We start from the raw sequence: 26,617 nt of genomic DNA, 5'->3' as shown, positions 1-26,617 counted from the left end.
AAACGCTACGATCCGTCGCGCCTCCGCCCGGTGGACGATGACATAGTCGATCGGCGGGGAATTAACGCGGGCCGGCCGAGTTAATGTACCGCCGTGGCGAGAAGAGCGGACTGTTTTAATTAGAGAATCTAATTGATGGCCGGCTACGCGGCCGCGGCAACCGGGCGATCCATAAACGACTTCTTAGGGCCGCGCACCTGGGCACCACGGTGTTAATTACTCTCCTTCTGTGGCGAGGTCTTTCCATCTACCAGGTTTTTTCCCCCCGCCGGCTTTCATCCTGTTTCGAGCTCTCGACTACCGAGAGCCGCGCGCGAGAACGGGACGGAGAAAGAGAGAAATTTACGGTGAAAAAGAACGCAAGACGGAGAGATGACCGGGGGAGGAGAATGAGAGACTGCGACCGGGAAGGGGGGGGGACGGTAGGAACGAAGGGTGAAATAAAAGGTAAAAAAAAAAGATAAAAAAAAAAGAAAGAATAGGAGAGAGATCGAGACAGAGGGAGACGCGACGAGAGAAAATGAGGGAGCGGGAGAGGAGCGGAGCGAGCAACAAGTGTCCCCCGTCGCGAGGCGCAAAAGCATTCCTAATTACACCCCTGCCCCGCTTGGAGCGAAACGAGACAAAAAGCGCCTTGATTACATTTTCGTATAATTTCATCGGCCGGCTTCTCTCGCCATTAAGAGCCGCCGTTCCGCGCCGCGCCGCGCCTCCGAGCGCGCGCGCAAATTAGATCGATTCCTTATTGCCCCGGGGCCGCGTAATTGGTTCTCATTCTCGGAAGCTGACGGTGAAATCGGATATCTGTCGTGTAGCGCAAGGCCCGGTGAACCGACCGACCGGCCGGCCGGCCAGTCAACATAATTGCTTTTCGGACTGTGTGGCGTTTCGCGATTCTTCCCGAGGACGTGGACGAGGACACGGACGTAGACGGCAGGCGGGAAAAGAATCGTTAATGCTGGCGATACGCGATTTCGACAATGAAGCGAAAAATGCTCAGTGGACGCGACCAATCGCGCGGCGCTTTAATGAAATATAAGACGTTATGGGGCTTTCTTTTTCTCGCGCATTAACGGAGTCGAGACCTTGCGCCGCTCGAACCGCAACCGCGACGGTGCGCTCCGTAGCCGATATGTGTATTTTGCAAGAGAGGAAACACGTGAGGGGAAACGAAAGAAGAAACCCAGCGGCGCGTAATTACGCAAACTCTTGAGATGTGTAAGAGCTCCGAGGGGAAAATTGATCCGCGACCGAGGGATATACGTATCGTTAATACCGTAATACGCGGCCGTAATGAAGCGAGAAATACATTTTCGGCGGCCCGCCCGGTGGGACGTTAATGGAATATATACGTGGAACTTCACGAATTTTATTCCCGCAAATTGATGTACCTTGTACACCAAGATGATTTTAGCGATCAAACAATTTCGCCCGCGAGATTACGCAACATTCGGAGAAAATCAATTCTTATTATCCCTCCCTTCCCGGTTATAATTTTACTCCGTTATACGGTTAGTTATGTAATAAAATATTATACGAGCATCGTTCTCCCCATCTTAGAATCGTGCTAATAAATTTCAAGGCTCGTTGTAAAATTTTCACGAATACTTCTCGCGCGGATAAAATCCACTTTAATTTTATTTGTTTATGATGCAAATACCAGAGCGCAGCTAACAATTATATTTTATTTTTATAGTGGTACAGGGTAGACAAAACTAAGATCAGGGAAGATCTGCTAAATTTGTGGGTCCCGCTTGGTACCGGTTCCAACGCCGACCAGCCCGACAAAGCCACCGAAATTTTCCTCGTGAGATCCGCGGAGAGATCCGACTCGCTACCCCTGCAGGCTTGGCACTCGTTAGCCAGGTCGGCGTTATCCTGGTTCATCAGTCGAACATCCATAAACGGGTAAGTGCCCATTACGCCGTTTTGTATTGATTTTTGCGCGAGATATCTCAATATCGCTGCTTGCGGATCTCGCTGAATCTAATTTCATTGCGTTTGTTATCGATACGCGTTGCTTAAAAAAACATTTTCACTTCTCGTCATTATAATTTATAACAAGCAGGTTATACTTTCGTACAGCTAATAACGAACATTATTCGTATTTAATTAATATTCCGCGATATTCGTGTATTTCGATATAAATTAACAGAATAATACAAAGCGTTTTATTCGACACTCGTGGAATCTCCGCGATACAGCCTAATAGCGTACGTAATTTTTCGGTAGCTTTCCGTCTCTCATGCGTGATAATCCGTCTCCTCGTATACGCGCGAGCATCCGAGTACTTATATATCAACCGAGAGGTCCCCGAGCTGCAGCTGTATGCTATCTATATGCTAGGGCAAGGCCGAGGGCCCTCTTTCGCTGAAGGCGATATCGTTTGCGAGGTGATGAAAGGGGGCCTTCCCTTCTCGGCGGTTAATTAATAACCACGGAGATACAATCTCCGCCTATCTCGCTGTCCGCTGCGAGACTCGACAAGCTGGTGGCAAAGGCCCTGGCATGGCCGCGGGTCGGCCAGGCGGCGAGGTGGGCCGTGGGGGCCTCCGGTGCCGGGATAAAGAAAGAGAGACGAAACGAGAGAGCGAGAGAGCGAGGGCAGCGCCGTGGTTATTGATGGCCAGCTTTGTTTGCCCCCCGAACCGTTTATTAAAATCCAGCGTGGGTGATTAACCTCTCTCCCCCGGCCGCGTCGTCCTGCCGGCTACCAGGCAACGGGCAACACCTCCACACTCCGCCCGCGTACGTGCGTGTTACTATGTATGCGGGCATCAGTAACCCGGGGAACCGTTTATTAAAATTTCTCCCGACGCGGCTAGCCGCGGCTACTAGGCGTGACACCGCCGCTCTCGGCTCCGAGAGACAGATTGCTGAGCGAAAGCGTAGAAGATCCCGACAGTCCTTGCACGCGGAAGAGTGCCCTTGACCGGCTAGACGTTCGGGGATGGTAATTAAAAAATGTACCGCACTTAACCGGGCGATCTTACGAAATACAAATTTCAATTAAATCGCTAATAATGTGCCGCGGAAACGTGAAATAAATTGTTATCAAATCAAACGGAGAAATTAATTTAATAGCTGACGGGCGTTTTTTTTTTATTTTTTATTTTATTATTATTTTTTTTTTTTTTTACTGAACCGTCGATACTGCGCCACGAAAACGATCTTTCCGAATTCGATGCAACTCAATCACGACCAGACGGTAACGGACGGACGCAGCGTTCTCGCATCGCGGTCGGGCATGTCGAGGGACTTTAGTCACGGTGGTACCAGCTGATCGAAAACTCGACGAGTTTACTACTGGCAATCACACTTAGGTATTTGTCTTCGTCATCGCCGAGACGCACGTAATTAAACCCTTTCGCCACGCCATCACGGACCCTCCCTACCTTCGGACGCGAATTGATTGGTGTAATAATCACCGATATACTACATCGCGAGTCAATAACACGCGGACACGCGCATTCGTGCGAAATGCAAGTTTAGTCTCAATTTCGAAATACAATTACATGAAATAATCATATATTACAATTTAAAAAAATACTGGTGTTAATTACGTGGAGATATAACGTTCGCGCAACGGTTGTTTTATCCATACCATCCCCGTTGCGGGCGAAAGTGCTCTAACTTTTTTACAAACATTCTCTTTTTATTTATTTTTCTTTTCGATATTTTAATTACATGCTTCCCCGAAATTATCCACGGTAATTACACTTTGTAACACAGTACCTATCGAGCCCAGTGTAATTTCATAAAATTGGTAATTATGAAGAATTTGCTTGTCAGAAGTTTATAAATGGTTTCTCAGTTCCGCCGAGCGACAATTGGCCTCGGATCACTAAATAATTATCGATAATTACTCACAATTATGTTCGATCTGTAATTATAGTCACACGCGATTCGGAAAATGATCAAGCCTTCGCTGCGTGACGTCAGAACAATTTAATTCATATTAAATAGTAATTAACAGTAATTGCTCGCAATTATATTGAGCGCGCAATTAAGTTACATTGCGGGGCTGTAAGAGACCGAAATAAGATAATGAAAACTGTAATGGTATCGCCGACAATGCCCATCCAATTTCGTAACGTGCATCTGCTTGAAATTTTAATTTCCGCAGCGTTCTTAACGTGCCTTATCTAATCATGACTATTCCTTCATCGCGCGGAATCCTCACGATATTGCATTCTTTTACAAATCCGAGAAACGCTATTATCGAACAATACGAGCATTAAAGAAACGAGCTGGCCAATTATGAATAATGATCGCGCAACTATATTGAATTGAACGGGAGCTAGTAACTTAATTTTTTGTTAGACCATTCGTGTATTTTTTTCTTCTTTTTTTTTTCTTTCTTTATTTTTTTTCCTCACGCTGACACGTAAATTATAATGTAAATGCATAAAACATTAATATGATAACGACATAAAAAGTTCGATCGTTGTAAAGCCAATTATAAATGTAAATACTTGTAAAAAAATAATTTTTAATATCGCGACTTGGAATTAATAGGATTCGAGAATCAAGGATGTCGGGTATAAAGGATATATATTTGAGAGTTAAATAAAACACGCTGTGTTTGAGATTTGAGCAATCGCAGCCTCACGAAGGGACTTTCACTCGTCTAATAACACCTGCGCTAAACAAGCGAGATCGTTGTCACGAATAACCAACCATCGCGAGATTATATCGCGTGCCCATTAACCCATTCGGAAGAGGCAGTTTCATTTGAATGCGCTTTATAGACGCGCGTACGTGCATAAATAAAATATTCATACTCCGGGAAATAAATCCACGAAGCATCGACTCGAGGTGCAACGAGGGATCTGTAGAAGAAAGAGATTAATACGCGCTTGTGAAATTAATTTAACGTTGATTTTTTTTTTCTTTTTTCTTTTTTTTTTTTTCTTTTTCTTTGCCTCGCGTTTGCGGGTATTTCTCAATTTACACCTGCTAAATTTTTATCCGCCCCAAAAATCTTTGAGGAATATAGCGCCGGCTTTCATCGATCCGGACCCGAGAACCCGCGGAGCGAAGGATTTACTACGAAGCTAAATGCTCACCCGTGATTCTTACATTTCGAATAATTGTGCACGTTCGCCCGTGACTCCGCGGCTTCACTCGCGTCTAATAACGCGTGCGTTAAAGGCGCGCGAGATAACCAGTCGTGAATAATCATCGCGCAATTATATCGAGCGCGTAATTACGCGGCGCAAAACGTCCGCGCGTACGATTGGACCGGTGGAAAAAAAAAAAAAAAAAAAAAAAAAACCATATCTCCCTGCACTCGGAACGGGGAAACCGTCAACGGAGTCACCTGGGTGACGTTCACGTGACGTTGCAACGCTCCGTCCTGCTGAGAATATTAATTACGTCCTCTCCCCCGGCCCTTCCTCCCCCCCCCCTTCGGCATCCCCCGATTCCCTGCGCCCCCGGTAGCTGCCGAGTTCGAGGTCTTCGCTCGCTCGTCTCACAAATTAATCATAATTAGCGGCGAGATGTCCTCCATCAAAGCGCTGGTCGTTTCGTCCTCGGCGGAGAGGAGAGAGATACCGAGAGAGGAGAACGGGAAATCACGAGGTGGCGGGAGGGATGTGGGGACAAGGGGGCTAGCAAAGAGAAGGAAGAAAATTAGCCACTCGAAGCGTGCATCCGCCCTGCGCTGGCGAGAACGAAGGGGGGCCTCTCTCGCTCTCTCTCTCTCTCTCTTTTTCTCTCCCCCGTCCTCGCGGAGTCGCGCGGAGCAAAGCTGCCTTTTCGAATCTGCCGGTGCCCGCTCGCATTTTGATTTTATTTTTCGCGCAAATTGCGCGCAATTTTCGCCGGGCCGGTGAACGGCGCGCAGGTGTACTCGAATAGAATTCCGGGGGCATTCGCGTTCTTCCGCGGGTCTCGCTCTGGACGATGTCAATTAACATTGATTGGCGCCCGGAATAGGTTATTACTGCTAATTGCCGGTCCCGGAAATCCTTCCCGACGCGGCGGAACCGACGCACGAGGCGTGCGGGAGGGAGGGATTTCTCCGATTGTATCTCGATGCAAATTCGGTGGTTTATACACCGCGGGGCTCGACTCTCGCGGAACTACGCATAATTACTAGGTCGGCTGCCACCGCTCCTCGTTCTAATATTATCATTTCTGTTGCCGAAAGTACGCGCGCACGGACGAAATGCGAATGCGTCCCAGATCTGATCTCGCCGATCGTCTAATAAGGGAGGACCCGACGTGTAATTTCGCGCCCGTTGTCCTTCGCACGATTGGCCTGTCTCTCGATTCTCGCCAGATTTATCCTCGCGCCGACGTGCCCGACGAGGCTGCAATTTTGTCGTGAAAAGTTTAATTAGCCACGAAAAAAAGGACCAACGCGAATGGATAAAATCGTGATTGCTGCTGACAGAAATAAGAAGGTAAAAGGGACGCGCGCTAAAACGAGAAGCGCACATTTCTTTCACTTTGGTTTTTTTTTTTTTTCTTTTCTTTTTATCCGAGTTTTGTTGTAAGAAATAAGAGGAGGCTCGAGAAAGTAGAAAAATGTTTTTGTTAACGGACGTAGCGAGTGCGGCGGTCGTAATTATTATTTCCATAATATTACTTTCGCGCCGCGAGTTATTGCCCGCGATTATAAAATGAGCCGAAGTAGAGCTCCAGGCTCATAATCGAGCCGTTGAACAATAAAACATTCCGATATCAGCGCCGTATAAAGAAAATCGTAAAATCGCGAATTAGCGGAACGGACAGATTGATAGCGCGAGCGCCAGTCAAAGGGTTAATCATTCGGTAGCCGACTCATGAAAAGAAAATGAAGAGGAGAAAATGACGTGCTGAGATTCTAGCGTGGCCGACGGGGGGAACGGAGGATGCGAGGGAGATTATCAGGTACTGCGGCCGCAGACGGAACCCAGTAGCTAGTTTTTGTCTTAGGGCTCAACCTGTATGGGACCGATGAGAGCCTCCGATGGTAGGGCAATCGAGCGAACCGTCGAGAGAAGGGGGTATTTAGTTCCGCGCACCACCTGTTACCTTCCTGTCTCCTCGTCGACCTCCCTTCCTCTTATCCAAACCTGACTTCTAAAGGGTGACCGGACCCCGACTTCTTTCCTCCGCGTACGAATGATCCGCGTTTCGTTCAGCGATGGCTTCGAGAACCATTCGGCAAAGATATTTTCTAAATCTAGCTAGTGATTTCTTTATCGTATGACATAAAAAAAAAATCTTCCACCGTTAGTGTTCTTATTAATATTAATTATAAACAATCTTTGCATATAAATATTCCGCGAGTCTTCGTTAGTTTGAGAGCACGCGATAGTTTTCGACTTAGATGGCAACGAAGACGTATTAATTTCGAAGGAATTTAATGCGTCGTTACTTTTGATAACAAGGAAATGATTCGGTGCGTTATTATTTGATATATCGCGTAAGATAAAAATATCGTGGAATACGTACTCTCAAACCGAGTCCGTCACGGAAATTCTGGCAGTTAATTTCTCGTATCATAAGTTGAATCTAAAGACATATACCTGTCCCGTATTCGATTACTCCAACGTTAAATATAAGTTTTATGCAAATCAGCCGATGGTCGTTACATCAAACGGCAACCGTAGGTACGGAAAGTAAACACGGGAATTTATATGATAATGAGGTGGGTGAAGAACAATTAAAGACTCCGTCATCAAGGAATTATACGCGCGCAATTGCGACAGGTTTCCCTCGTCACGCTTAGTTTGAAAATCATTAACTCGGTACACGGTTCGGACCGTCGTAGGAAATTTCAATATCCAAAGTGAATTGCAGGAAAGAGAAAAGAAAAAAAATAACGCAGCATATGCAAAAGCAATTTTTATTAACATACGAATAATAAAATTATGTACGTCACTCTGCCATTTTTAAAACGCTGGAAAGATTGGAAAGATATTTAATCTCACACACAAGCTTTTTTTTCCTTTTTTTACATGAATATTAAGCGATTTTTTATCTGATTTTCTTTCTTGTGAGAAATTAGTTATCATTTATCAGAAGATATATGGAAAATTCTTAACTTATTTGGAGACATTTTATTTTTTTTTATAATAATTTAATGAATCAATAAGATATTAACAGTGTGCGAAAATAGAAACGTAATTTTCATATAATTGCCACTTAGATTCTCACGTATCTGCGTCTATTCTAAACGTTGAAAGATTTATCGACCGTCTGCATTGTTCTCGTGTCAAAGTTCGTATCTGTCACGTATGTTCGTGTCTCTTGCTGCGCGCCGAATACGGGACAAACGAGCTGGACACGTATGGCGCGTTCGAACGCCACGAGGTAAATTCGATTTTAATGAGCGAAAAGAAGCCACGTGGGATAATAATGCGCGGGGACTGGGCCGAACTTCCTTCTTTTTTTCCTAATTCGCCGACGGTCGAACCGGTAATTTTCCGGAAACGAGCCGCCGTGCTCGTAACACACGTGTTACCAGGAAGAAATTACCGGGAGGTGGGCGACAGTAAGAGCGAAACGCGAAGCGTTACATTCCGCTTCGCCACTCATTGGACAGCGCGCGTAACGCGCAATATGCAGTTTTCCGGATACATCGACCTCGCCACCGGTCGTAAAAATTGTATTTGCGGTGTTAAGGAAAAGTGACAACTCGAAACGCAGCTTCGGACGGAAGTGCGGTTCCGCGAGATTAGCTGCGGCTTCAATACAATCGCACGTCAAAGAAAGCGCGAGTCGAATATTAATTGATATGTTACTCAGAAGTTTCTTAATCGCAGTTGAATATTTTACGTTTTTTTGTCGATAATTTAAAAATAATAACAGTTCAAGTAGTTCTGTAATTTATCAAACCTCCTAATGACTTTATTCAAGTTATCAGCGAGTTTCTGTATTTGAGACGATCGTTTTTGCGCTTGACCACCCCTCGAGCCACCCCGAGCTGCCTCCGTTCTCTTTCGGGCTGCCTTTCTTTCCGCAGGCAGCATCCTGCGATTGGTCCGCGACGGGGCGGCGGTGCCGGCCCAATTGGTCAGTAATTATCATTAGCGCGTTTGCGCGAGGGGTGGCTTTTCCTCCGATTGGCAACCCTCTCCCGTGTAATTAACGCCGGGGCGCAGGCGCGAGTTCTCGCGCGCCGAGCGGAAAAGCCGTATCGGCGCCGCCTCGTCCACCCTCTCAGGAAACCGACTCGACCCAGGATCTCGCTCTGTCTCTCGGTCTCGATTATGACCAGTAATTACGAAGACGAGAGGCGGCGCCCCGAGGGTTTATTCCCGGACCGCACGACGGGGCATCGCGCCGCGCCGCGCCGGCGCGCGTTTGCGCTCTCTTAATTACTCATTAACTCTTTCCGGGAGTGACGCGCGCTACGAAGGGGCGGTTTCGCAACGTTCCCGGGCACGAAAGGGGTGTTTCCCGCTCATCTTACTCTTCCTCTCTTTCTGACGTAATTAAAGACTTGCTAATTATCTCACGGAGAAACGGCACGCAGGCTTCTTTAACCACACACCACAACAAATTTAATTATTTCGTTATGTATATTTGTATTTATATTAATTAGCAAGATAATTACTTTTTTTTTTTTAAGGAAAATTACGTTTCTTTTATCCTTCACTTAACTTGAAGCGTTAATAATATATAGTTACCTGCCATACGATACTTCATAATTAATTACAATAAATTTACTGTATTTTATTAGAGGAAAAAAAAATTATATAGTACTCCTCGCTATCGAAAGTGGCACGCGCACTAGTCCCATGATATCGATCGCCTCAATATTATCTTCGTAGAACTGCATATAAACGCATACGAATGCGGGGTTACTACCAAACAAGTCAATTAACATCCATTATCGGAATCACTTTATTGCTTGCACATGTAGAACGAGGTAATACGCGTTGAACATAATTGCCGAAAAGCTGTAATAAAAACCAATAATATTCTCGTTTCCTCATATCTCTTAAAGAAGATATGTATGTATCTTATAACGTTCTCTGGCTTAGAGGTACATATAAAAATACAGGTATACGTTTCCTTATTTTAATCAAAAATTATTATGCAAGATCATAGGAAGGATATTCTCACAAATAGATGTTAGAAAATAAATTTTTAATGCACCAAATATTATAGATAATGTAAAAATTTTCTTACAATGTGAAACACCGCGGACTCGCAGGCACAAAAATATATTCAGTCGTACGCTAGATAACGGCTGGAGTACTGAGCTTTTCGTACATCAATAACGAGTCTTGTTACTTGCGTATTAATCCATTCTTTCCGGGAAACGCCGGGCAAACGTGATGAAAAAGCAGCAAGTCGCTCCGGGAAAGAGTCTCTTTAAAATTCACCCTTTAGCTTTGCAATACACGCGATGCGCGTAATGATACAGCATTGTTGCTTCGCTCTATTTTTTTCTTTTCCACACGGTTTTACCAACTATCAATCATATTGCCTTACGTAAATTCGCATTACTGTAATGATTCACATATTCGTTGCGTGCAAACTGCTACGTACTGCAAAAAGGGGCGAGACTGTTAGACTAAAAAAGAAAAAGAAAGAGAAAAAAAAAAAAGGAAGTATATCATCACGAAGCAATCGTAATCGATAACACCTAGCGATTTCATTGATCACCTTGACGACATTAAAGATACAATATAATTAGGCATAGATAAAATATCTGTCGTCTCAATAAATTATTAATCCCGAAATGTGATACGGCACGGATGTCAACTCGACACGCGAGATTAAATAATCAAGCTTAATTCCCGAATCGACGGTCTGAAGGGAACATTTTTGCTTCGTATTAAATATGAAAATACGGGCGACACAATGGAGAGATCGTTAATGGCGCTGTGCTACGCAACGTACGCGGGGATGAGGTCGGGAAACTTTGTTGCGACAGAATGCCTTCCGCGTAATCGAATTATAAGTTCGCAAGGATGAATTTTTTCCCCATTCTCCACGTGACTAATGAGGGTAAGCGTGCCCGGACGAGCGCATGCAGCCGAGTGTATGCAGGCGCACGGAGTCACCGGCACGGCTCCGGCCGAGTTTACCGGTGCATAATGCACACGCTGCATCCGAGCAGCGTCCGCGTGTATGTATGTACGTGCCGGGACGGGCGCATGGCTCGTGGAGGAAGGATTACATCCCCTGTCTACTACGTGCGCCGCTAAATATGTCCGGCTAAATAATAAATCCCCTGATTCACGTGCCCAGCGTCGTCCCCGACTGTCGCGGGATAAAGATGTGCTTTTCGGGAACGGCCAAGTTTAAGTCTAAGTCGCTTTAGTTGTCGAGCAGCTGTCTTCGAAAGCAGCTGACTCGAAGTGAAGCAAGAATACGCTGCGATATTACTTTGGCTCGCGCGTTATAAATCTGCACGCCCGCGTTTAGGTCAGTACGCAAACGTTTGTAATGAATTTTACGTTTGTCTCATTTTTACTCGAATTTGACTTGACTTTAAGCGAAATTAACGCTCGGTAGAACGTGCAATCGCGAGGATTTTTTTTTTTTTTTTTTTCCTCTCTCTTTCTCGAGATGACGATTCTTTTATAAGTGCGCTGAAAAAGAAACTCACGCGATTTCCACGAAAAGATCAACGGCACCTTTCTTCGTCTTTCTGTCGACTTCTTTTACGACGCAGTACACGCGGTACTCGTACGCCAAATCACGATGTTTAAAGCGTCTAAAATTCAGAAATGTCCCCGTCAAGAGAGGGATTTGCTAGTGCCGGCGAGGAGAGAAACGAGTTATAAAAGTGTATGTTTCCCTGGCGAATAGCGCGCGCACGCCTCGTCCTCTTCGACTTCCCGTCCACTTGGAAAATCCGACGGCGTCGCGTGGCCTCGGCCGAAATTAACGATCGCCCTTGCTGTCACGTTACAAGAATAAAGCGATTGGATGTTGTTCAGCCACGTTACGCGCTCTTAAAACGCGCGAAATCGCCGAGAAGATTGACCCCACGAATGACATAAAAAATTGTTAAAAATTTCTCCAGAACCTCGGCGCTGACCTAGATCGAAAATTACAAGTTCCATATTTTACAATAGATCAGACACGGTCGCAGTTTCTTCTATTAAACGAAACGTGAAGAGACAATGGTGGAAGAAACGGGCGACGGGTATAAAATGAAAAGGATCTCGAGACATCCCGAGAAAATTGACAAAATTAACGAAACGAAGCGGGGCAAGAGAAAGGAGGACTTCCTCCGCTCGTGGACGTCTCGTCAAGTCACAGGGGGGGTGGCGGGCGGAACGGGCTGCGTCTGCTCTCGAGACTCGATATGTGACGTGTGATCTGCGCCGCGGCACACAAACACGCGCTCCCACACGTCGATATTGCACATATGTACACGTAGACTTTCTTCCAATACGATTCACAGAGTCGTCCACTTACTATACGTCCACTGTGCAGCGAGGGGGTGGGTGAGAGGCGCGATGGTAGGTCTAAGGGATGAAACGAACGGGCCAAGTATATAAGAGACAGGGGTGGGAATTGAGGGAAGAGCAAGAAATCGGAGGGGAAAGGGGAGGGAGGGAGGGAGGGACGAGGCAATCGCAGAGAGAGCACGGAAGAGAAGGAAGAGAGCACGGGAAAGTCTCGCATAACGATCCCGTTTAAGAATCACTCGCCTGCCCCTTTCCTCCCCGACGCGTCTCGCCGCTCACCCTTCCTCTTGCCACCCCCGCTTGTGACCGGGCGAGATAGCGGACCGTTCCCGGCACCTACTCCGTCCACCGACCTCCCTTTCTTCCCGCTTCGCGTCGCCCAGCCACCCTCGAAGGACAGCATTTGCAAAACTCCGGCGTGTATAATAATTATTATTGTCCACGGCGCCCCTCACCCCTCTTTCCGTCACCCCTCGATGCCTCTCGCCCGTCTGCGCCTCCGTTCGACGGCCGCGGTGGCGTGGTCTCCCCTCCAACCGTGGACAGGGTGGTCCATGGTCCACGCCTACCCAGCATCCCCAGCTTCGAGTGACGTTCGTTCGCCTGCCTCTCCGCGCACCCTCTCACCCCTGCACCCACCCCCACGGATCTTACGGACTCGTACCCGCGTTCTATGTGCTCCATCAACGGAGAAGGACCAGCGGAGGCAACGCGAGCGAGAGGGAAGGCGAGGGAGAGAAGACAGCTAACGAGACGCTGTGCCGGTATGGGGAATGCTAAATACACGTCTGCTCCCTCTCGCTCCCTTTGCCGCCTTCCCTCCCTTCTTCCTCCACCGGTCGATTCTGCGATCGGTCCATGTGTCTCGCCACGTTTCTCTCTCTTTCTCTCTTCTGCGACATCCCCACGCCCGCGACACCGGACCCCGCCGCGCGTGAAGGGTCCCCGCGAGATAAATTCGCCCTCTTTGCCGTTCCCTTCTCCCTTACCAAGGCGAAGGTGGCCGATGTTCGCCGAAGACTGCACTTACATTGTCACTACGAGAGTGCACGTCGCGCGATGCATGTCGCTCTTGTTACTCGCGCCTGTGCGGCTCGTACCATCTCCGTCGTGTTCATATGCGCGCGTTGGGAGGGCGGGAGGACGAGAGGGTGGCTAACGTCGATTGTATAATCGCGGCGAGAAAGAGAGAAAAAGCCACGAGAAAGATGAGCCGCAATGATATCAGGACCGAAGGATCCTCAGCTCCTTTCTCGTACGCTTTCTTCCGCGCGCATCCCTTTTACGTTCTTTCACCTAGCCGTATTTTTGCTCACGAGCTGCCGCTAGCTCTCGTACGTCGCCTTTTTACATTTCGCACATTTACGTCATTAATTCAACTGAATTTTAAACGCGCAACAATCAATTTATTTTTTTTTTTTTTAACATCAATTTTAAAAAACAAGCACGAGGAGATAAGATCGTTAACCAACGTTACATCGTTCTCCGTAGAACGCGAAAATAATTGGCAATCTTTCAGCTGCTCGGTGTAAAAGCTACGACTTATCTCGCGAGTGCGTTACAATTCGAAGGAAATCTCTTAAGAGGAATCCCCGATAACTTCTCCCTTGCATTCGGCGATGGCCAATGATCTATGAAATTTCTCCGAGTCTCGGCGGTCCTTTTGCCTTCTCCGATTCGAAATACATTTTTCACGCTGGCGGACGTTGATTGAATGCACGTAAGGAAAGTAATATCGCGAGAATTTACAGGCTCCAAGTTTTGTTCCGCGTAAGATGTAATGGAGAGGAGCGGATGTTCTTTGTTCCGCTCGCCAAGTTAATTAGGAACTTCACCGATAGTCAATTAAAAAAAAAAATCTAATTATTATATTTTAATTATAGATTTATTATTACAAAAATGTAACGGTAAATTACAATACGAAGTATATAAACTCTCTCTCTTTCTCTGGCCAGAAAATCCACGCTGATTCTTTACAAAAATCATACATCGAGTCCGATTAAAAATCGTCAGCAGCGGAATGTAGTGACAACGATAAACACAAGTATACAGTTTGTATCCTGTATTAAGCGGCGATAACGTGAATGCATTAACGATCTCGAAAAGCAATCTCACTCGATGATATAGAGGGAACTCGAACGTATCGGAGGAACCGACGAGAGAATTGACATCGAAAAAAATATAAAAAAAAAAAAAAAAAAGAGGAGGGAAAAGAGAAAGGTCAGGACGCGGTTCGTTGCTCGTTCAGAACGACGACAAACGAAGGTAAAGATGACTGGTCAGATTCCTTAAGTGTTCCCCCAATCATGAAGAGAGAGAGAGAGAGATGGGCAAGATCCCATGTCACTCGGTTCATTAATCCATTCAGGACGAACTCTGAAAAGTTCCATCCCGCGCCGTATTACAGAATTACATTTCGTTCGCGCGCTTAATAACGTGAATACGTAATGATCGTTCGAATCGTGCGTATTCTCGAGCGTGACGAGATCCAATCGAGTTATCATCGTGCTGGATATATGCACGCCACCCATACAGACATCCTCTATCACCCTTTAAAATGTACCTAACACGCGTCCTTAACACATAATTTATAAATACAATAATTACCAATTGCGGCTGCATATTGAACGAAAAAAAAAAAACGCATTCCACTTAAACTTTAATTAATTGAAAAGGAAAAGTAAAACCGTGTCTCGTTAGAACAAAATAAAATTGAGCGTCCCACGTTGATCCCCCGAAATATATTCTTTAAAAAAGTTTTTTAATTTGATTTAGTGCGTGCTGCAACCCGCTTTCTCTCTCTCGCTCTTTCTCTCTCCCCCTGACATTCTTCTCAATTAGTTATCTTGAATGCGCCGCGCGTTGTTCGCGGATAACATCGCCCGCGCGCAATACCCGTCGAGGATTCGCGCGCGGAGGAAAATTGCATCGCGAAGCGGCGAAGAAGAGCTGACTCGAACGGTGCCGATCTCGCTGGATCGCTCGGCTCGACCAAGGATTTGCAAACAATGGCGTCGTAGCGCGCGGACCCCTTCTTTCGATGGCGGCTCGATACGCATCGCATTTACATATTATTGCTATTATTAGGTAAACGATCCTCCGTCGAGCGCCTCTTTAACACTACCCGCTCGCTCGCTCGCCCTCCGGGCTATTTTACGATCGTGGGGCCCTACGCACGAGCGAGAGGGCGAGGGAGGGCTCCCTTCTCGCCGCGTATCGATAAAAGCCCCAAGCCTCGAGCTCTCACCGGCCGCGGCTCGGCCCGGCGACAAAAATTGAAGCACGACCCGGGCCGCCGAGAGTGGGTGGCTGGAATTGTAAATAATCGTCCTGCGGAGAGATCGTTATCGGACGAACACGGCGCTATCCTGTCCTCGCCGCCGGCGGCGAGGACTATCGATGTCCGTCGCGTCTCCTCCTAAATCGATTTCGCCATCCGGCCGGCGTCTTTACATCGCATGCGATAAAGACCGCGGCGCGGAGGGCATTAATGAACGCGGGATATTTGCCGTGCTTAATTTCGATTCCGGGAACCCGGAGCGCATACCAGCCTTCCTGAATATGAGACACAAAGCTGCGTTATTAAGTGAACATTAAAGTGCCGAATAATCACTTAGAGTAAAATTACTGTTGAATTATTTATGAGCGCATTTGCGTGCGCTCTCTTTCCCTCTCCCGTCGTTTTGAAAATAAGAAATTAAATTGTTAAAATTATCAGAGAATTGGTGGAGGCACGATCATACTCGCATTTTTTTTTCCTCTTTTTTTTTTCTCTCTCTCTCCGCCTTGTTATAATTACAGATATTATAAATATTGCCGTCGCACCCTCCGGGATATGTTGCATTAAATCCGGTTAAATGCTCGTTTAGTGACCTAAGGGGAAGAGTTGCAATCTGGGCTTTTATTTTACAATCCGAGAAAGGTCCGCGTGGCAAAGCTTAACATCCCCTGCAAGTTTCTGACACAGACACACCGGTCGATGTGATCGAGATACCACCGGTCGTCCCGTATCTCCACATATAATTACTTCGCGTTGCCCGACGTTCCTTTTTAAGGCCTGTAACGGCATGGTCGCATAGCTAGACCGCGTGACGCCGGGCCCGCATTAAAGCCCGCGCTTTTACGGGTCGGGAGTTACTGCCCCTCCCCCCCCCTTACCCCGTCGTCCTTTTCGAGTCCAAATGAGGCAAAAAGGGGCCCTAGTGGTCCTCGATAAAACAGAAAGCACCGAGATAGAACCCAGACGAGGAAGAAGGAGGGAGAGAGAACGAGATAAAAGGAAGTGTTCCGAATCCTGGAGGGAGAGAGAGGGTTGTACGCGCATACAATGGGGTCCCGGAGGGAGAGGAACGGTCAGGGCAAAAGCGGCGAATTAATTGTCGCTCGCGCCGCCGACGAAGCCGCTGCGATCTACGGATCTGATTTGTGGACCGCTCGTATATATCACCGCGGCCACACGCACACGCGTGTACGTGCGCGAGGTTCCTCCCGGTCTCTCCTCTTTTTCCCTCTTTCGACGCATGAGGCTCGCAGCGGAGGCTGCGAGGGCGACGCGACTGCACCGAGGACCGGTGGTGATGCTGGGCGGCTGACAATGGAAACGAGCCCAGAAAAGGAGAGGGTACGTGCACAAGGGAGAAAGATAGAAAACAAAGAGTGTAGAAGAATGAGAGAGAAGGTGGACGAGAAGCTGGGAGGACGACACGGTAGAGAAAAGAGGGACGAGGAGAGAAAACAGGAATAAGAACAGGAGCGAGAGGACCGCGCGCGACGTACACGAAGGTGAAACCTCCGACGAGCGAGGGAAAAGGGGGAGGACGAAGGGAAGAGAGAGAGAGAAGGGTGACTTAAGGATCCGCAGAAAGAAGGAACAAGGTAGAGGAGCCGGACGATACTACGAACAATGCGCCAACCGGGTTCGCGGGTCTCTCCTTTCTTTTCCTCCCGTGACGCTCTCTCGTCCCTCCGCCGTCTTCTTTTTATTCTTGTTTATTATTCAATGGGGGCCAGGAGGTGCTCGTTAATTGATGGCACCGGCCATACCCGAGCGGCGCTCGGAAGAAGGAAAGAGGAAAGCGAAAAGGGGAAAAGAAAGGTAAGGGCGGCGGAGGGCAGAATCGGAATCGGACGGGAAGAGAAAGCGGGGAGGCCAGCCTCCGTGTGGGCCACCATCGCCTTATTTATAACGCCGAGGGGGTAACCGAATTCACGATCAAAATCCCGCGTTCCGCGGCATTGATGGATCGCCGTGCGCCGCGCAACGCCGGCGACGGCTCTGGTATTTTCAAATGAACCCGCCCCTTTTTCCCTCGTGATGCCATCCGCACACGGAGGAGAAGTCGAAGGATAGGGGTGGAAGCGAGCCGTGCCCTCCCGCACCGCTTGCCGGGGTTCGCGCTTTCTCTCTTTCTCCCGTCTCCCTCCCCATTCATCCCGGATGACATCGACGAATTCCGCGGGGCAACCTGCTGCCGCGGAGATGCCTCAGGGATTCGATTTTTATATGCAGGTGCTCATTCGTTCTTTGGTTCGATCGATAGATAGCGAAGTACCGCAGATCGGGTCGTGCTCCCTTTTCTCCTCCTGCACGTTTTGAGCCTGAAATGTAAAAGAACGTAAGAATTAATGAAGCACGCATGAGTTTAAAATAAATTTAATTTAATTGAAATCCAACTGCGTTAACACAGATTGGCGAGCGAGCGGTGTAAGTTTTTATCCCTCGGAAGACGGCGGAGGTACCCCGGCGTACGTCATATACCGAAGTAAATCTTCATTCCAACGTAAACTTATTGATTTTTAAATAATTGTACTTAAATGTCAGCCTCTCGGGATACTTATGTTAATGATTGCAATTACAAAATAAGACAGATCCGACGATCTTCGGTTTCGCCTCTTCTATCTTTCGAGTATATTGCTTTTTCATGAAATTGCACGGACGGAATGTAAACGGAGACACGCGGCGATTATGCGGCTCGTAACGAGCCTAATTAAGCTTGTGCTCAGGCTCGTAAAGTTTCATGGCGAAATGAAGATGCATTATCGGCCAGTAATATGCAGTAAAAGCGCCTAATGATAACGCTGGTAGCACAATCTTCGTCGAGCCAGCTTATATCACGTTAACTCGTACACGACTTCGTACCTTAGTACTTTTATAAGTCTCGATCTAAATGTTACGGGCAAGTTTAACAATGCGTTTAAACATTTAAAGAATTCTATAAAAAAAAAAAAAAATAGAAAGAAAAAAGAAACTCACATGATATAAAAATAAATCATCGATATTGCGTAAAAATTTAATAGTTTAATTATCGTTGGGAGAGAAACGAAATCTTTTAGTATAATATTTCGCAACTAACAGTATCTTCTGTTCGCAGACTGTTGGGCCGCGGTTCCATGCACGTGTTCTCCAGCGAGCAATTTCAAAAGCTAATGGACGCGAGCGGCTTCACGGGTCCCTGGCATTCCTTGGTGGACCTCGGGGCAGGTGATGGCGCAACCACCGCCCACGTGGCGCATCTCTTCGAAAAGGTGTACGCCACGGATATCTCACCCCCCATGAGATGGGCTCTGGCGAGGAGAAAGTTCACGTATGTAAATTTTATTAAACGGCAGCGCGCTTCTATTCTTCCACAACTCTTATTATGTCCTTGTTGTAAAAAGAAAAAAGGCTTACAGAAAATCGTTAATTCTTGGTTTAATTTAATTTTATTTATTTAATTATTAATTTTTTTTTTTTTTTTTTAATTGTTTTAAGACTTAGAACTCGTTTTCAAAATGCCAGATGTGTAATTTAATTCGCATAAAATTATATGGCGTATTTTTAATCAAGAAACTGGAATAGTTCTGAAATCAACTGTTACCGCGGTCATTGTACGCGCTTATGCAAAGGCGATTCGATCTGAATATTCTGAGAGGAATCTTTACTGGCTGGGTGGAAATTTTTCAACTGCAAAGCTCCCTTGCGAGAGCGCGGAGTCGCATATGCGAGAACGCGAAACAGATTACATTCTTTGAATCGAATACGTGCGGCCAAAGGTGGGCGGTGGAATCTTCGCTTCTTGAACGTGCATTTACATTTTCTCGTAACGGCGACACACGCTCGGTGGATTTCGCGCGACACATTTTATCCTCATCACAGCTTAAAGCATTCCGTAAAATCGCGCTCGCGACATTTTTGATTGCGAAAGAATAATAATTTTTAACAGAAAATCTCTACGTTTACTTTCACGAGTTAACAATTCTAATTCATTAAAAATCTTCTTTTTTTTCCCTCCTGATTTTTTTTCGCGGTGTTTTCCTCGCGGTAGAATAATTCTTCGTTACCGGCGACAGCGGGAGTAAACACGTCGGGGAAAAAGAAAGCTATCGGATTTATGCAAATCAGCGTGACGCGAATCAGATCAATAAGGAATCAGCGAGTACGAGGATTCGCGATTACTCGATACGGATCCCTCGATAATGTAAGCGCGCGGCAATTATGCCCGTTCGCCGGGCGAATTGAGGGGCCATCACGGACCGGTGTTATTACGGTTATCTAAAAAAAAAAGAAAGAAAGAAAGAAAAACGTGGGCTTCATTATAAAGTGAGATAAGATAATTGATCGGCGGGCCGGCCGGTCCCGTCGCGCGTTCGCGCCGGCCCGAGGCCCGACCGGCCGCGGCGAACGATGCATAAAGCGGCACTTGTCGACGCCCGTGTCGATACGTAATATTCTCGACACGATGCGCCACTAACAAGTTTATTGCGCCGAATTGATTGGAGTAGAAGTTTACGGTGGTTTTACACCCGGATCGGAGCGCACGCCGCTATCGGGACGTACGGCTCTCAGCGCCGGGTTCGAGCTAGGTCGGTCGCCACTCGAATTTTAAGTGAACATCCGTGGGGCCGCGACCGACCCCGTAACTCATTTTATAGGACTCTGACTATTCCCCGGTATATTCCCTCTGTCCGCGATAAAATTAGCCGATGCGCGTCTAAAATCTCCTCTCTGCATATTTGAAAAGATGTAATTAAGATAGCGTACTTACAGCGTTGGAACGTAGAAGTATAAGATTTCTACTTCGCTTTTTTGCAGAGTACTCGACGTGGAGAGATGGCACCAGGAGGCCGGTCCTTACAATGTCATCCTCTGCCTGAACCTTCTCGATCGCTGCGACCGTCCAAACACCCTGCTGAAATTATTGAAGACTTCGCTGGCTCCCGGTGGCCGGCTGGTCGTTGCCCTGGTGCTACCGTTCAGCCCCTACGTCGAGGTTGGCGAACGGGGTAGTCACAAACCGTCGGAGTACCTACCAGTTCGAGGTAGCGGACTCGAGATTCAGATAGCCAGTATGATCGACCGGGTCTTCGCTCCGGTAGGTCTGCGATGCCTCGTTTGGAGCAAACTGCCGTACCTGTGCGAAGGCGATCTAGGACAGTCTTACTACTTCCTGGACGACGTGATCTTCGTGTTGGAGGCTGAGCCAGTTAACGCGCGATCCTGCGAGCTCGCGGCGAACGATGGTGTACCACTGCGAAATAACTGTTAAGGCTCGAAGCCAAAGTGTTTACAATGTATTTATGGGGACGACTAACGGGGGCCAGATATTTAAAAACGAAAGAAAGTGATACTAGGCGTGTCTTTCACACTTGTAAAAACTTTAATAATTGCTGTCATGAGTTAGAATTATGCGAGAGTACAGAAGAGCAATACTGGCAAGCGACGACGAGCTTAATGTGCAGACACAGCGGTTAGCGTTTGGTGTACGAATATCAATTAGCGATCCGAGTTTAAAAAGGGAACGACGGATCGACAACGGTGCGCATTTTACAATCGTTTATCATCTTACTGTCGAATTCGGTGCGGAAACATGTACACGGTCTCTATGGTATAAATATGGCGCGAGAATAACGAGATCCGGAAACGAAATCTGTCCTTTTTCTACCTTTTTCTCGATGTGCTAGACTCCGTTCGTAAAATAACGTTTTTCTATGGCTACGGCCAACGTAACGCTGCAAATTATATTGTATTGAAAGCATTTATCTTTTTTTTTTTAATGAAGAAAAATGAGAAAAAGAAAAACAATGGTTTAAATTATTTGCAGCGTTACATTGACCGAATCCAAGTCTTGCTATAATTATTTAAACTCGTAGAAATCAACGGACGGTATACAAAGAAGAATATTAACTACTAAACTAATGCACATTATAGCATCAGTTGCAGCAACAGCGATAAGTTACAAAAAAATGGAACACATGTTATTAAAATTTAACAATAAAGTAATAACGATGCTATTGTTAATAAAAATACGGCGGATATAAAACGAAGACTGAAGAAACTTACTGTGCTGTGCTGCAACTTTTGCGTGAAACAAAAAACTAAACGCACAATATTCACATATTTAAAACACAATTGCGCTGTGGTGAATTTTTCGGAGTCTCTAACGTCTAATGTATTTCACAATTTTCTATTTTGGTATTTCAACTCCTTTTCTCGTCAGACTCTGTTTCCACGCTCCCTTTTCCCTATTTGGCATAAATTGCAACGACTTAGTCATGGATATGCTTAATTGCGTTGATCACACGGACCGATCAAAATACAAACGACGTTACGTTTGTATTTTTTGATAATACGTAATATTATAAGAAATAAGTCCACCTAGTTATTGGAAATACACTTTGGTGTGCAACAAGTTATCGTCGAATTATGAACCATATTGCAGCAGCCTTCTTGTCAATATATATATAATATATATATATATATATTTATTACATATGTATGTCAACAGAAACGCAGTCTATAGAAGCCGGATCTACATACGTTGAAACAGCTATGATAGCCGAAAGAAAAAATAAAGAATCACTGAAAATTATTCATCACATTTATTATGTGATTGTAGGTACCCCTACGTACTTTCCATTTATGAACGTAATACCAAATGTAAAAGAAAAAAAAAGAAGACCAACAATTAACATACGAACACAAGGAAGTAAAAGAGAACAAAAATGCACGAAAGGTAAGAGAGAAAAAAATGTTTGCTTAATCTTTTAAATCATGAATCCGACTTCTAAATGGTAATCGATCGGCACATTCGCTGCATACGTATAGTAAATAATAACAGATACATGTATAGAAAGACATCTTCAACATACACGCATTCATATAAAATTTTGCTATTTGATAGCCAAAACTTCGCATTCTTGCGGACACGCACACACAGCCCACAAAACAGAGCCCACGCATTCAAGTTTCGCTCGCGATGTTGCATTCGCGGTATACACGGCATTGTCACTTACATCCAAAGACGAATGCCTTGTAACTTTATTATTATCAAGAAAGAAGGAAACATTTTATCATACCGCTTTTATATGCGCATATAACAACCGAGTAGGAAACGATTTTACTCCTGCAACCGATACGATATGCCGTTTGCTCGAGAAAGTGTTTGATGCAAGCCACAAACGCAATTCCTCTAATTTGCAATTTTTCTCGCAAGAGTAAAAAAGTTTCAGTGTAATAATACTTAGTGCACGGTGAAGTCTTTGAGCGTCAGTGCAAATCACACCCCCTTAAAAGTTCCTCATAACAATTTCGTTCTTTTTCCTTTTCTACGTATATATTAAGAAATAATTTGTTCTTTTAAAAAATACTTACTTGAATTGACTAATGATTATTTTTTACGTGTACGCCACATATATTGCCTATGGAGCCTATTACACATTTTTTAACATTTCTAATGCATGCTCGTAACAACCAAACTACTAGAAATAACAATGATATATGTTCCTCTCATTTCTCAAAATAAATAATAACGCATATAAACCTTTTTAAAAAAAATATGTATTTTAAGGAAAATATATATATGTGTGTATATATATATATACACAAATTGTACACATAAATTGAACACAATAATTATTTTTCTAATCGAATAACTCGTCTCATGTTTAAAGTTTTAAAGAATATATAATATTACATTTAACAAACAAATTAAAAACAAAATAACGAATTTAATAATTGAAAAAATTGCCAATTTTTCTTCCATGCATCTTTATCGCGTGATATAATAGCATTCGATTAGTAGCAAAAGCTTTTGTACCAGACCAATTTAGTCTTTTCTTCTCACTTTTGACTTACATTTTATATGCCTACGTAACAGTTTTATACGTATAAAAAAACTTATCTGTTAATAATCAGGTAATAATCATTAGAACACAAACGGCAAATTATTAAATCGATAAATGGTAAATGCTATTTGTATTGCACATTTGTTATTTATGCAATTTATATAATTATAAACTCAATTTCTAGGCTTTCGGTGTAATCACGGACATAATCCGATATATTATTTGCCAAATAAGCCCCATAGGCAGCTCGAGAGCAATGTCAATATGTCAAATTAGAGCAGTGAAATAAAGCTAGTAAGAATCCCTAAAATGACGCGGTGTAAGTTTAGTCCTACATATAAATCTTTTTTCACGCTACCCACGTTTATCACAGTCCACGCATGACTCATTTTGTCCCTTAGTATTTGAAGTCCTAAACGCCAACAACTTTTTTGAGCAATCCATCGGGTTGTTTAGATACGAAACACCCAGCTAATCAATAAACATCTTGTGACTAGAACATCATAGAGCGCAAAAAGACGAAACTTGGTCTGTCGCAAGTAGAACGAAGACGACGGTTAGTCTAGCTTACGCTGCTCACATAATTCTTCCATCGCGCCAGCTTTTCTGTTAACAGTAGAATATGTATCGTAATAGAAATATGTATTAACAGCAAAGTTAAATATACTAGTCTCAAAATTAAGTAAAATTACTCACAACGATGACAGGTAAGGGGTACCGGTGTGATCTAATCGGTGTTTATCTTCGTTTTTCCAGCTCGAAACTGGTATATGTGGGGGCGGCAAGAAGCTTCTCAATGACTGTATAAGCTGTATTGTATCAACCAATGCTGTAATTGAGAACAAGCAACGTAAAAATCTCTGTAAATTACTGTGAAAGAAAAAATCGATATAAAATACATTAAATTCATGTAAAAAAAATTAAGAGAAGACAAAACACAGTCGATAAAATCGAGAATCATTACTTTTTTGCAGGGCCTCAGACTGTTTGCCGTACGGCTTGCACATTGCTGGTCGCACGCAGGCTTTCATTCTTGCCATATTCTTCATCACTTCTGCAAAAGCACGCACAATCTTCTCTTGACCACCTGTGAAAACTCGTGCGTTAATATAATTTTATTGTTAAAAAAAGTGCGCGTTATGTGAAGTGTATACCACGAATGTTTTAATCACCTTCCGAATTCGATGACCGAGAACCTTTTTCGCCTTCTAAAGGCCATGCACCGTTATGCAGCGCCAACAAATCCTTATTAGCGTTCCCTAATCCTTGTAAGTTTCCTAAACCAAGAGAAGTGAGATTGTCCAAGTTATCCAGATTGGTGCGTAAAAAGTCCGTCAACTTATGATCGGAGATTGGTATATTAGGTATTAAAGATTCGTAATGCTGCTTGCCGGATGACACTTTCTTCTCTTGCGATACAGGCCGATGCGGAATATTTAATGACGGACGGCTTGGAGGACGTTGAAGATTCATTTGGTTGCCAGCACCTCTCATCTCTGATAAATCGGCCGCGGATCCTCCTCCCATATGTGTATTAGGATTAGCGCTGCTTAGGCTCTAAAGATTTAATGATAAAATGTCAAATTTAAGAAATTTAACTTGCGTAATAATCGAGAGAAAAAAAAAATTTTCTCACCGCTTGGAAATCTGTACTATGTGGAAAACCAGTGCGTAGTAGAGATGCGGTCGCTTCGTTCTCTTGAATGTAAGTGGGTGCCATGTGGCCCATCTTCTGAGTGAGCTCTAGCTGATTCTTGTAATAGCGACAAGCGGGATTGGGACAGTTTTGCACGACTTCTATAATAAATTCCTTCTCCATTCCAAAGCACTCCCTTCCAATGGTGTAAGATTCCATGACTGCTCTGACAGTACCCTCCAGGCCTAAGTGCAAGCCATGTGGCCCATTCATATGTTTCAACATTACAGCATTGGCGAAGTGTTCATAGGGTAATATTATCTTGCCATTCTCTCTAAGGACTAGTCTTCCCTGGGAATCCAGCGCTACTCTAGACGCCATCATCCTACAAGCGAATCAAACACAGTAAATTTTGTGCAACAAAAGCAAACTGGTGAGTAAATGTTTTTTATTCTTACTGTAAGTAAGCAGCGCTCGGCATCATGGACGCATCCTTGAATTCTGAGAAGCATTGCAATAGCTCAATACTGGGATTCCATCCTTTATTTTGTAAATACGCTTGCAACAACATGTACATCTTCTCCGTGACGTAACCGGCACTGCTTGGTGTTGCAGAGTAGCTTGATCCTCCACCTGGCGGGCCCATTTCGGTTTGCATTCCTTTGGCAACAATATTCTTCATAGTTTCCGCCAAGTCCATTCTGCACGCACATATAATAATTAATATATAAATTTCACATAATAAAATTACGAATAAAATTATTATCGTTAAAAAAATTATTAAAGGAAAATAATTTGCCAATTATACAACGTATGCACGAAAAATAAAAAAACCCACAAACAAATGTTAATACTGTCAGCGATCGATACGCGGCCACGACTACTTCGCTCATTCGTAATCGCGTCGGGATCCGCGGCTCCAGGAAGAGTCGTCGCCAAGCGGCGGTCAGCCGCGAACGTTAATGAGCATGATCGAGAAGGCGCGAATTTCCGCCGCGCGCTGAGCACGCCCCGCCGTCATCCGGCCGACTGGACCGTCACCAGGCGCTACGAGCACAGTAGACGACCGCGTCTGTCGGCGCCGTAGCTGGTCGTCGGCCTCGTGCGGCGTGACGCCGTACGTGGATCTCAGCCATTGTTATCGCCAAGCTGGCTCGGTGGAAGCCGATAAAAAAAAAAGTAGCCGGCCGCATGCGATCGGGCGAGCGAGCGAGCCACCGCCCCCCTTTCCAACACGCGCAGGGGGGACCGCTGTAACGCCGGAACGTACATCACACCTCTCGGACTTGCCCGCCGTCTCTTACTTACCCCGTGCCGCGGCCGCTCGCAGCTGCACTCCACTCACGGCGTGGCCGGGTAGCCCCAGGTGCCCGTCAGTCGCCGTCAGTCGCCGTCGCACGGCATCGCCTAATTAATTAAACCCCCGGATCACATTTGCAAATAACATAAATCGCGATAATTATTTCCGCGAGGGTCACTTGCACGGTCCGCCACCAGGGGCGCA

At 45.4% G+C, this 26,617-nt stretch overlaps 2 protein-coding genes across 3 annotated transcripts in view; one reads left to right on the top strand and one right to left on the bottom strand.

The window, feature by feature from the left end:
* The window catches only part of LOC139109312 (protein-L-histidine N-pros-methyltransferase), a 31,262-nt gene extending 9,040 nt beyond the window's left edge, over positions 1-22,222 (top strand). The window contains exons 2-4 of the mRNA XM_070668271.1: positions 1,697-1,908; positions 18,746-18,958; positions 20,446-22,222. Of these exons, the coding sequence (XP_070524372.1) occupies positions 1,697-1,908; positions 18,746-18,958; positions 20,446-20,899 (879 nt within the window). The 3' untranslated portion in view covers positions 20,900-22,222. The remainder of the gene's footprint in view (positions 1-1,696; positions 1,909-18,745; positions 18,959-20,445) is intronic.
* Positions 22,223-23,170: 948 nt separating this feature from the next.
* On the bottom strand, positions 23,171-26,606 carry LOC139109309 (uncharacterized). 2 transcript variants are annotated; one of them, XM_070668265.1, is made up of 8 exons: positions 26,422-26,605; positions 25,572-25,814; positions 25,114-25,498; positions 24,869-25,034; positions 24,650-24,754; positions 24,442-24,564; positions 24,174-24,306; positions 23,171-24,083 (listed from the first exon to the last, which is right to left on the bottom strand). In XM_070668265.1, the coding sequence occupies exons 2-8, from the start codon at positions 25,811-25,813 to the stop codon at positions 24,035-24,037; spliced, it is 1,203 nt and encodes a 400-aa protein (XP_070524366.1). In that variant the 5' UTR covers position 25,814; positions 26,422-26,605; the 3' UTR covers positions 23,171-24,034. The 2 variants fall into 2 exon arrangements, with proteins under 2 accessions (XP_070524366.1, XP_070524365.1); XM_070668264.1 differs by having other exon boundaries at positions 24,650-25,034; positions 26,422-26,606.
* Positions 26,607-26,617: the final 11 nt, after the last annotated feature.

Source organism: Cardiocondyla obscurior, linkage group LG17 (assembly GCF_019399895.1).
Source record: "Cardiocondyla obscurior isolate alpha-2009 linkage group LG17, Cobs3.1, whole genome shotgun sequence".
NCBI classification, from domain to species: Eukaryota; Metazoa; Arthropoda; class Insecta; order Hymenoptera; family Formicidae; genus Cardiocondyla; species Cardiocondyla obscurior.
This window is presented reverse-complemented; position numbering and strand designations above follow the sequence as displayed.

Excerpts from the sequence above, each read along its gene's own strand:
- LOC139109309 (XM_070668264.1), bottom strand. The coding sequence starts at position 25,813 with ATGGACTTGGCGGAAACTATGAAGAATATTGTTGCCAAAGGAATGCAA. Across the intron at positions 25,499-25,571 it reads CCGAGCGCTGCTTACTTACA|GATGATGGCGTCTAGAGTAG; the intron begins GTAAGAATAAAA and ends ATTCGCTTGTAG. Across the intron at positions 25,035-25,113 it reads ATAGTACAGATTTCCAAGCG|AGCCTAAGCAGCGCTAATCC; the intron begins GTGAGAAAATTT and ends TTAAATCTTTAG.